This window comes from Lepus europaeus, chromosome 6, assembly GCF_033115175.1.
Source record: "Lepus europaeus isolate LE1 chromosome 6, mLepTim1.pri, whole genome shotgun sequence".
NCBI classification, from domain to species: domain Eukaryota; kingdom Metazoa; phylum Chordata; class Mammalia; order Lagomorpha; family Leporidae; genus Lepus; species Lepus europaeus.
The window spans coordinates 43,231,403-43,244,313 of record NC_084832.1 but is presented as its reverse complement, the minus strand read 5'-3'; the positions used below and the strand labels follow the sequence as shown (position 1 = coordinate 43,244,313).

Below are 12,911 nucleotides of genomic sequence, written 5' to 3'. Positions count from 1 at the left end.
GTGTCAGGAAGAGAATGATTCTCCCTAGAATCCTGATTTCCTTGCAGCCAAATAAAAACAGTGCTGCTCCTCCACAGGTTTGTGCCTTTAAAGCAGAACCTTACAGTAGCCATCAGCACCATACCCTGACATTCTAGACCATTTTCTCCATATTAAGCAGCATAATTTTATAATGTCTCCTGAATTATAGTCCTCACTTTTTAGGTATGATAGGCATAAAATTAATTTACTATGGATTAGGCAAACAACACCTGCACCCTCATAAGATTCACTTTTAAGTTACAATATATTTGCATGAATAGTATACTTAGAAACAAAATTTGCTACTAGCTCTTCAGTCCACAAGTCACTATTCAAAAGGTCATATCAGGATCCATATCTTATCATGTCACAACTTTTCTAATTTCTATGGAGACTGCTTTTGAATTCACAGAACATTTTTTGTTTCTTTTTTGTCTCCTAGTGATAAATCCAATGACATTTCACACACATACACACAAAGAGTTGGAGATAGACACACACACACAGAGAGAGAGAGAGAAAGAGAGAGAGAGAGAGAATTGAAGAAGGAATTAACCAAGAAAAATAAGGTGTAATATAAAAAGAAGTAATAATACTAGAAGTGAAATAAAAACAGCATCACATACTTTCATAACCAATTGGTTGAGCATTGCCTATCTAGAGTCAACTTTATCTGTTACATTACTGGGCATCTTGTGTAAGGGTTGTACAATCTGAGCTTACTCTCAATACCTCTGAGCTCTTAGGCAGGGAAGCAGGTAGACCAGGAGACTGCTTATAGTGTGACATTGGAAATACGCATAGAAACTGTGTGTTCCAGCTGCTAATAAATTAGATTTGGGTCAAGTGAATGTGACATTTGGCACCACAAGCTTCCTGGAAATATGGAGTAGAGATTTCTTTGCAATAGGAGTTCTAAAACTGTTTTCTGTTTAGGGTCAGACAGTAAAAATGGTAGACTTTGTGAGTTTCTTTGATACAAGCACATGATCACTACAGAGTTCAAGTAGCCACAGACAATGAGAGTGAGAGACTCAATAAATCCTTTGGACACTGAAAGTTGAAATTCTTGAAACTTAAATTTTAAAATGAAATTTTATTGTTATTATTATCATTTCAATAATTATAATATAAAATCCACTAGTGTACAAACTATAAAAAACATATGGCAGGCTAGATTTGGGCATCAGATCATAATTTGACCATTCTTCCTTTTGAAGTACTCATGAAATGTAAATATTATTATAAAACATACATAATAATTAACAAATATGAGCTGCTCACAATAAAGAGAAAACTTTTGTGGAGTGTATTTGGCATTGGTGATTAAGATGTCTGCATCCTGTATAGATTCCCCTAGGTTCAATGCTGGTCTCTAGTTCCCATTTCCAACATACTACTGATGTGGTCCCTGAGAGGCAGAGGGATAGTTCAAGTATTTGTATTCCTGTGTTCCCGGCTCCCAGTTTCAGCCTGGCCTGGCCTCCAACTCCCAACATGTGAATATTTTGGGAAGTGAACTAATATATGGGGGCTTTCTCTCTCTCCCTCTCTCACTCTCTTTCCCTCTCTCTCTCTCTCTTTTAAATAGATAAATTGTAAATGAGTGAAAGAAAGAATGAATGAATTAATAAAAGCCCTCTCCACTTTTAGGAAGATGGGTTTTCAGATAACAATTCATATATCACACATAATTTGCCTGAATGGCCTTCCTGAACCAACCAACATAAAAAAAAGACTCTCCATTCCTGTCTCTCTCTCTCTCTCTCTCTCTGTCCCCTTCCTGCCTCCCTACCTCTCTTTCAAATATATAAATAAAATTTAGGAAAAGAATGAACTGTGAAATATCTTTGAGAAAAAAGAGCAAATCATGCAATTCTAATCAAATGATGTTCAAGAACAGGAAAAAATTTAAATTGAAAAAAGCAAAAGAAATCACTGCATTTGGGATGTGGAAGGAGTTTGAATGGGAAGAGAGAAGAGGGAAGGGGTAAAAGGAATGGAGTAATGGTAGAACTCCACCTTTGTTAAGAGTTTGGATTGTACAGAAGTATCTATTTGTCAAAAATCACTTAAGGGATACTGAAGATTTCATTGAATTTAAATTTTGTTTAAATCTCTAAACAAATACTGAAATCTAGTTAATAACATGCATGTTGATGTGTTTAGAACTGTACATTCATGCCTATATGTTTAAAATATATTGAACACTGAGTATTAGAACAATGTTGGGTGGATGCTAAGTTTGTTGTAAAATAATGCAGGATACTGGTAACCCTATAACTTAGATGAATATATGGGTTATTGATTTTGATTTTTTAAAAAATATTTTATTTATTTGAGAGGCAAAGTTACAAGATATATATAGATATAGATATAGATACAGCTATATATACATAGAGAGATACATATATATATATATATATACATATACATATACGTATATATAGAGAGACAGAGACAGAGACAGGAGAGACAGAGAGAGCAAGAGAATCTTCCATCCACTGGTTCATTCCCCAAATGGCTCCAACGGCCATGGCTGGGCCAGGTTGAAACCAGGAGCCAGGAGCTTCTTCTGGGTCTCCCACATGGGTGCAGGGAACCAAGCACTTGGGCCATTTTCCACTGCTTTCTTAGGCATATTAGCATTAGCAGGGAGCTGTAATAGAGTGGAGTAGCCAAGACTCTAACCAGCATCCCTGCAGGCAAAGGCTTAACCAACTACCCATAGTGCTGGCCCACTTTTGACTTTTATGTAACAAACTTTATACTAAGGTGATGGACAAATGAAAGTGGTTAAAAACAGCTCTGTCCAATACTGGATCAGCAGGCTACTGAGAAACCAGGGATGGGATGATTTTAAAGTAGGATTAGACAAGCGAAGAAAGGAAGAGAGAAAGAAAAAGACACTGAAGCATAAGATATGTGAGTGAACAGTACTGCTATTAGTGTGTGGAGCTTCAGATTTGGGAAATCGAGTGGTGAGGTGATAAGCATTTATAGAGATGAGAAGCATCACATCAAATTTTTAATGGGAGCCAACACTGTGGTGCAACAAGTTAAGCCACTGCTGGCATCTCATACTGGAGAACAGGTGTTAGTCCTGGCTGCTCCTCCTCCAATCCAGCTCCCTGTTAATGCACATGGGAAAACAATGGATGAGCCAAGTACTTGGGAACTTGTCACCCATCAGGGAGACCCAGATGGAGTTCCTGTCTCCTGGCTTCAGGCAGGCCCAGCACTGGCTGCTGAATCTATTTGGGGAGTGACCCACAGGATATAATTCTCTCTCCCTCTCTCTTTCTCTCTCCCTCCCTCTCTTCCTCCCCTCCCTTCCTCCCTCCCTCACTCTTTCTCTCCCTCCCTCTCCCTCCCTCTTCCTTTCCCTCTCCCTCTCCTTCTCTCTCTCTCTGTGTGCCTGTGTGTGTATGTGTGTGTGTGTCTCCTACTTTGTCTTTTAAGTAAATTTTTATGCATTTTTTAAAGACAATAGGAAGAAACTTCTGTTTAAAATTAGAAATAGTACTCATACAAGGTAAAGGTAGATTTGCTCACATGTATTTGGCCCTAAGGGGGATGGAGGACTGCTAAGGATTCTTTTATTTCATTCCAGTTACCACCCTACAGGTGTGATAAATTCATTTGGCAGTAGTGAGCTGGACAAGTGGGATTGAAATTACAGAAATCATAATACAGCATACTTCTCTGTGTAGGAACAAATTAAGTCTGTTTGAGAAGAACATGCAGTATCCCAAGACAGTAAGAATGAGGTGATAAAGCCTCAGCAAAGGTAGTTGAAGCAGATGTAAGTCAGACAACTCTTGATAACTGTTAGGCTATGGAGGGCAGAACAAATCTGATGACTGAAATTCAAATAAAATTAGGTGAAAGTATCACTGGTAGTGTATATCCTAGAGAAGGTATTAGTAGTTTTCTTATAGTAGGGACTGCAATAAGCTTTCATTGAATTATACAACATTTATTTGACAACTACACTATGTGTATTATAGCCTTGATATACTCACATAATGAAATGAAAATGTATTTTATATGTAAATGTTGCTTTTGTTGAGTAAACAACATGCTAAGTGCAATGCACCAGGCACAGAAAGACAAGTACCACACAATCTGATTTACATTTGGATTCCAAGAAAGTAAGCTCATAAAAGCAGAGTAGAATGATGGGGTTGATGGTAGGGTGTTGGACAGGAGAAAGATGTGGGTCAAGGATATAAAATTTCAGTTACACAGTGGAATAAGTTCAAGAAACCTATCATATAATGCAGTGACTATAGTTAATAACAATGTTAACAACAATGTATCATCTCTCTGAAAATAGCTAATACGTAGATTTTGACAGTTCTAGCCACAAGAAAGATTAGTATGTGCAGTAATGTATAAGCTAATTAGTATAATTCAGATATTCTCTAATATATACTTTAAAGCATGTTAGAAAATATAAACTTTTTTTTATAATAAATAAATAAGTGCTGTTTTTGATTATGGATAATTTACTCCTTGAAGAAAAAAATATGACCATGAACTAAAAAAAGAAAAATGAATATTTTAACATTTATAATATTTATTTTAATAAAATATTCTTTATAAATTTTATGCACACACATACATTTTTGTGAATATTAAGTATGCACATTTTTCATTTAAGATAATAATTATATGCTTCTTCATCAATCCCTAGAATGAAATTTTATATGTAGGCAGAATTTTAATGAAATTTCTGTTATATTACATTTTGAAGATATGTTATTAAAATGTAAAACTCATCAGAAATTGATCAAATGGGAAATTTGAAAGTAGAGGGAGTATTGAAATATTTATAATTCTGCACACATAAAATTAATTGACAAAACTTGAAAGAGAGATAAATATAATAGACCTTATTCCATTTTTAAAATTCTCTATTTTCTTATATTCTTAATGTGTTCTGTAAAATCATACAATTAGGTTTATTTGGTTGGTCTGACAATTTTGTTCATATTCTTCTTTAGATAAGTAATTCTAATCTTCAGTAAAATCTTAAACAAAATAATAAAACAAAAACTAAATCACATGAGGATTGTGCTGGTGCAAAAAAATCATTATCTAATCTTTAGTAGGTTAAATGTGTAACAAATAATAGGAGAAACAGCATTCATTTTAAAATTACACAGGCCCTACAGTTAAATTCTATCATAACTTCTTCACAAATAGTAGAAATTAAGACAACATCTCAACTTCTGTCAAAAACAAAAGGAACTAGAAAAATACAACATAAGCACGTCCTCAGAAGCAATCTGCAATTTTAAATATGGCATGGTTTGTAAGTATTCAAATGGCACTGGTGAAATACTTTTATTATTTTCAATTTATCAGTCACTAAAGACAAATATTTTAGATCCATAATATTTTCTTCTGGGTCTTTTAGGGATAATTATTTAGGCAACAGCAATCTCCTATTAACATTTCCCTTTCATATCTTCAAAATATTAGCAGGAAGGCAGAATTTTATATTAATATAAAGGCTATATTGATAAAGAGTTTATTAACCAGCAAAGCCATTTTTAGATCCATTGATAACTCTTAATTTAGTTATCAGATGTGCATGAAAAATCTACAATAAGCAACAACTATTTCTATTATTGGAAATAGCTCCTGTTTTCATGTTGCTTATATTTAGGAAAGGGAATTAATCTACTATAGCTGAAGGAATTAATATTCATAAATATCCACTTATAATTCTGAATATTTGCTACTGATCACTCAGATTCAAGACATGTATTAACTTCTATTTAATCTCTGGATTTTGAATTACATGGACTATCAGAAGAATGTGTGGGGTTTGGTCAAACCGTTAATGTATAATCATCTATACTGTAATTAGAACTGGTCTAGGCTGATACATGACATAATTTAACACTTTGAGATCGGATTAGTATCTACATTTTAAAGATGTAATAATTTTATCTGAATCTAGCACTGCCACATTTATGAATACTCCAAAATCAATGTGTCAATGGTGTCCTTTATAGATATGTAAAATGTTTGAAAAAAATTGCTTTGTTATTATTTAGTTATAAACAAAATATACGATTTCCAAAAATAACAGAACATAAAACAAGTAAACTATCTATGGAGTAAAATTCCTAGCAGAACAGAATTCTTCAATTCTGTTTGGATATTTGAGGATTCATGGAGCAACGTTCAATAATTATGTCTGCACACTTGTATTAAGTTACAAGAAAACTATTTTTGTATTGCTGGACTTAAAACTATTTTTAAATTGCTAGACTTAAATAAAAAAAAATCCTTAATGGTAAAACCAAATAACTGAGGAGCAGTTAGGCGACCACTGGAAAACAGTGAGATGAATACTAAAGGCAGCATGCCTGAGGGATGAGCTCCATACAAAAGATCAGATCTGCAGCATCTACCTTAGGTCCAATGCCAGGTGGGAGGAAAAGAACAGAGAAGCTACAGGAAGTCTCATCATTGAAGAGAGTGGGAATGGCTCTAAACTACTGATATCTTGGTTCTTAGTTAAACTCATCTTCAATGGGGGAAAATGTCCGCACACTAGGGCCACAAAGTCCCTCAGAGCAAAGAAACTTAACTAAGACTTCAAAGAAGAATCAAGCTGCATAAATGAGAATGTCCAGGAACAACTCACAACACATTTATAGTCTCACGATTTCAGAGGCTGGTTGTAGGCTACAAAACACGAAATGTGAAATAAGAAATAGATGAAAAAAAAGGTAAGATAGTGACATAAAAGTCATATAAATCTGAAAGAAGCTAAATAGAAATTTTAGAAATAGTGCTGAATTAGAAAACATACATGGCTGGTTGCTTTCTGCTATGATGAATTCACTTGTATCAGACATATTATCCTTTCGAGAGTCACAACAAAGCTTGTTTTAAATTAAAAAAAAAAATTACCTGTTGAAAGATGTTCAGAGGCCAAAGCCTTAGGAAAAAAAGATATGGATTAAGATGAGCCTAACTTCCTTTGCCATATCTCCTTGAGAAGTGGCTGATTCACAAGTAGTTCTGAGTTGAAAGACCTTGCTACATGTATGGGCTGAAGACTCCCGGGGTGGGGAAGACAATGAATTATAGTGCAGAGTAGTCAGACTTTTATACTCAGAATTCTCAGGAAAGAGAACGGCAAGCCATTGTAACTTTTCTTCTTAGGCATTTGCTGATTTCTATGACATGTAATAAGGGAGGCAAAAATCCAGGGAGAAAGCAGAAGGTAAGAAATCTAAGGACAGTTCAAAGGCACATTTCCTTCTCAGAAGTAGGTAGAGGTAGATCTTAGTAAAAATGAAACAACATTCAGGCACACCAAGGTTGAGTGGCCCTAGTATAAATATAGAGAGAAAAACAGGAGTACAGAAGACTTCACAATCACTAAATGTTAGTCTCAAATCGCTCAATCTTATTTGGAAGAGAAGGTGATTTTTTTTCTTATCCTAAGCATTTGTTTGACACATAGCACATTTTGTCAGAGAGAATTCAATGTTATCCAAAGCCTGTCTCTGTTATTTCTATAGTTTTCTGAGCTATCTTAGGTTTAGTACACAAGAATTATACTTATTGTACTTGCAATTCCCTTCTTGTAACATTCATTTTCTTCATAAATGCTTTATTTACTGTTTGATTTCCTAGGTAAACTTGGCAGCTCTACAAGACAGGATTATATCATGATGTTCATTATGCTACACTAGCTCTTAACATAGATCCTGACAATAAAAAAATGTGCAAATATGAGCATCATTATTGAATGCATGTATAAGTGAAAAAGAAGAAAGGGGGAGAGAAGACAATGCTATGAATTTTCAAATACTGCAGATCATTTTTAAGAGTTGCTACCCATAGATTTAAACCCCATGAAATGTTATCTGATTGCCAGTAATTACGAAGTTGAATAGAAAACCAATTAAATTTTTACATAGCCCTTAATAGGGCATTATACAAATATATAAAGAATTCCAAAGATCATACTGAGTATTGTGTAGTTCTACAAATAAGTTATGAAAATGAATGCTGAAAATGAATGCTGAATTTTTGTTATAGTGTTGTATAGTTTTAATTTCTCTCTTCTATCTGTAAGTTGTTTTTTCTTTCATCTGAGAATATGTATGTACACACACAGAGAGAGAGAGAGAGAGAGAGTGCTTCCATCCTTTGGTTCATTTTCCAAATGCCCACAATGGCCAGGTGATTTCTGGGCCAAAGCCAGAATTGGGGAACTAAATCCAGGTCTTTCACATGGGTGGCAAAAACTCAACAACTTGAGCCATCATCACTGCATTAGCAAGAAGCTGCAATCAGGAACTGGAGCCAGGAATGAAATTGCAACAAGCATGTTCACCACTAGGTCAGATCCCTACCACTCTCTTACTTCTTCAGTTTTTTTGTTTTTCCTTTTCATTTTCATTCCTTTTGCCTCACTAGCTTTCAAGGAAAGAGAAGATTATTTTGATGCTAAAATCTTAAACACAAGTCAGTAAGGTATAGAACAAAGCAAGATACAGATACAAGGGGTTACTCTGAAAATGTCAGAGTTGTTGTTTAAATTCTTTGAAAAAATTGACCTCTATACATTTCTGTAAGTTTCCCAAAAATAATAATTTCTTTGAATTTGGTATTATTAGATTTTTATCTAACTTTATGGGTTGCACTTAATGTAGAACTGCTTTAGTACTAAAGATTTTGTAAGAATTTCCAAAAACCTCCCAGACACCTTTTTCCTCTAAGACAATACAACTTCTTGGGAGATAAATACCAGCGACTTAAGACTGACGTTAATGACGCATCATGCTCTGACCTCTTTCTTATGAGTATTCATTCTGCAATGGTATAGGTTACCAGACATTATGCTGAAGTGAGAAGCTGTTTACTTCACTGTTGAAAATTTGACTGCAATATACATACATTGGAGTGTCACATCACAGGGACGTATGTCCGGGACCATTTGGAAAATTTCTTTCATGGATGTATATTATTTGGTTTGTTATTACAACTCTGTTCAATTATTTTTAAACTTTTATTTAATGAATATAAATTTCCGAAGTACAGCTTATGGATTACAATGGCTCCCCACCCCCATAACTTCCCTCCCACCCGCAACCCTCCCCTTTCCCGCTCCCTCTCCCCTTCTATTCACATCAAGATTCATTTTCAATTCTCTTTATATACAGAAGATCAGTTTAGTATATATTAAGTAAATATTTCAACAGTTTTCCCTCACATAGCAACACAAAGTGAAAAAATACTGTTGGAGTACTAGTTATAGCATGAAATAACAGTGTACAGCACATTAAAGACAGAGATCCTACATGATATTTTTTTAAAAAAATTAATTAATTTTCTATGCAATTTCCAATTTAATACCAGGATTTTTTTTTCATTTTCAATTATCTTTATATACAGAAGATCGATTCTGTATATACTAAGTAAAGATTTCATCAGTTTGGACAGATTTCATCAATTGGACACTCTTGTTTATGACGTCAGTAATCTCCCTAGGCTCTAGTCATGAGTTGCCAAGTTACCTGTAGTTTCTTATACTTTGTCCTAACTTTTGCTTATTCTGCTTCTGTGTGCATTTCAAGAAACTGACTACTGTGGGGATAATCTGTTTTACTTAGCTTATCATTTGATTAAACAATAAAGAGATCCACACATCTTAGAAAAATTATAATCTGGAGATTAAAACTCATCAGATGTTAGGGAACTATGATACCTTGGCTTGTCCAGGGCTATAATCTAATAGAAACAGGATATTTTTAATATACATTACAAAAATTGGAATATGCATCACTTTTATTGATAACAAATTATTTTCTTTTAATTGCTATTTTCAAATTTCATTTCTCATTCGAGTAAATTTCACTGATTCATTGATTCATTTTGACTTTTAAGAACAAATATCTCTAAAGACAGGTTTACTATGTGGTAACACTATGGCTTGTCAATTGAATGTTGTTACATATACTTGAAATATATTAATTATATAACTTATTAAATGAAAACATATGAGCTTTACATTATGCATATTATTTGTCTCAGTGTACTTGTGCAAGGCAAGGCATATGTAAGAAACGTTGATGAGATATGTATTAATGGAAATCTTTCCAGTAACTTAGGAAAGTCAGGAGAAAGTTTTCAAATGCATGTGGTCATTTTCTAAATAACTCATTGATTTTCCTTTAGGATCTAAATTGCTCAATTTTTATAACATTGATTGACAGTTGTTTCCTTATGTTTTTGATTTTTCTGTAAGATATGCAACTCCCAGAGGTAGACTCCCTTCGTAATTGTGTCATTATCAACTGTGTGCCTGTCACATTGTGTTTCCTTTAATGGTACTTAAATTATAGCTTTTAACATTATGTGTCCTTTGCTTTCTAGTTGTTTCCAATCCCCTTTTCATTTCATATGGATTCTTGACTATAATGAGCAAAATATGGACTTAAATGTGGAGAAAAACCAAGACTAGCAAATATTGATTAAAAATAAAAAGTCATAATTTTCCCCAATCACAAATCATAGTGATTAACACTAAGTTCAGCAACTATTTTTGGACTTAAAGATCACAATAATAAAATTGTGCCATAGCTGGAAACAAAGTATATGTATCAATGCACAGCTATATTACAGACCTTTGTTGTTATCCATTCCTCCCACTGCATACAGAGTTCCAACTGTAGATTTTCTAGGTTTTGTTCTTGGACTTTGCATTAAAGTTCTTCTTTCTGGCAATAGATGATATTTCATTGCTTCCAGAATCAGCTTTTGGCATTCTAGATCATTCTTAAATAATGCATGGTTTTCTAGGTCAGCCAATATCTGTGGATAATATGCAATCATTGTTAATAGTACTTTTAAAAGCTATGAGACCATTTTAGTAGTTAAAAGTTTAATGCCTGTAACATAAATGGATATTATTTTTATTCAATGTCATTTGTTATCATCATATTGCATAGAGTAAAAAATAAATCTAAGGTTCATTTTTCCATTCTCTTGCTTAAATGTTGAATGATAGCTCATAAAAATGTATAATTATTACATGCTAATCAAAACTTTAAGATAAACTATTGTTGATAACCATAAATACATCTGATAAAGGAAATTAAACATTAACCTTCAAGAAATTAGATCACAATAAGCCTATTATAAATATTAACATATGTAAATTAATATATTCCAAGTACATTTTAAACCTCCTGTAAATTCTAATTTGATTAAAATGGAAAAAATCTTCATTGCAAATCTCTAAATTTGCAAGCTATAGAAAATCTATATAAGACAAAATAGAAATTTCCAATAGTGAAACTAAGAAATACTAAACAAAAATCTTCAATTGAGCACACAACACAATGAGATCAGCAGTGTTTTTATTTTAATTTTTTTTTTTTTTTGACAGGCAGAGTGGACAGTGAGAGAGAGAGACAGAGAGAAAGGTCTTCCTTTGCCGTTGGTTCACCCTCCAATGGCCGCCGCAGCTGGCGCGCTGCGGCCAGCGCACAGCGCTGATCCGATGGCAGGAGCCAGATACTTCTCCTGGTCTCCCATGGGGTGCAGGGCCCAAGCACTTGGGCCATCCTCCACTGCACTCCCTGGCCACAGCAGAGAGCTGGCCTGGAAGAGGGGCAACCGGGACAGAATCCGGCGCCCCGACCGGAACTAGAACCCGATGTGCCGGCACCGCAAGGCGGAGGATTAGCCTAGTGAGCCGCGGCGCCGGCTTTTATTTTAATTTTTAAAAATTTTGACTAACAAGTAATACTTACATATTTGTGTGGAATACGTTAGAGTATTTCAACACAGGTATTCAGTAAAAATTGATAAAATCAAGGTATTAACCTTTTCATTTCCTTATTTTTTCTTTATATTTGTATCCTATCAGCACCCCTGTTCTTCTACACTATATATTATTGTGAACTACTGTCACCCCAACATAGCACCTGATGCTTTTAATTGAATGTGTTTTGGTACCAATAATACAACTTAACTCAATTTCCCCTTTCTCTACTCTTCTTAGCCTCTAGTAATAATTTTTGCTGCAACACATTTTTGTCTCTTCCTAACTTTTGTGTAAATTTCATTGAAAATTATTCTATCTTTATTTTCCTCTTCCTCTGTCTCTCTTTAGATTATCTTATTCTTTGTTTCAATCTCACTTTCTATTTTTTGTGAATCTAGTTTCATTGTGATGACAGTAAAACCTGTCACATAGAATGTTTTTGAATCACAACTTTAATATTTACTTCTTGATCTTTTCTTGTTCATTGATAAAACCATACCCTACCTATATACAAATGTTTGAGTGGATAACTTAAATATAATGATGACTTGTACAAACTGATCAATTTAAAGTTTATAATTTTAACCTTAATGGATTCATTTAACCAAATACATAAATTACTGGTACAGGTATCAGGAAAAATATAAAAACAGTAAGAAACTCATGTAGGACATCTGGGAAAGATGACAGAATATGTCTAACATTAAGAACATAAAAGACTGTATTAGAAGTCCTAGATGTTTTGGAATACCATATGTTGTAATATCTAATTATACTATGTTTCATTTTAATTATTTTTATAACTATATTCTTGGTTCTGTTTCTCTTCTTGTATGTTGAAACTTTAGCTGCTTTCTCATTCATTTTTACTATGAACACCAAATAAAAGAGGAGAAGGGGATTGGAATGTAATAAGGAATCTTCAGTGCAGTTTTTTTAAAGACTACTCTTTATTATTTCAGTAGAACTTTCGTCTGTAATCAGTAAAGGGAATATTTTTAAAAGGTCCCTTTTGATCTGGTGGTCTTAATAAGCATATACATTGACTTTTATTTTCTCTGTGTTAAAATATTTTCTC

The 12,911-nt window shown here is 33.8% G+C and overlaps 1 protein-coding gene across 2 annotated transcripts in view; it reads right to left on the bottom strand.

The window, feature by feature from the left end:
* KLHL1 (kelch like family member 1) overlaps positions 1-12,911 on the bottom strand; it is a 385,849-nt gene that overhangs the window by 103,363 nt on the left and 269,575 nt on the right. For both annotated transcript variants that reach the window (XM_062195308.1, XM_062195309.1), the window contains one exon: positions 10,689-10,875. In XM_062195308.1, coding sequence (XP_062051292.1) covers positions 10,689-10,875 — 187 coding nt within the window. The remainder of the gene's footprint in view (positions 1-10,688; positions 10,876-12,911) is intronic.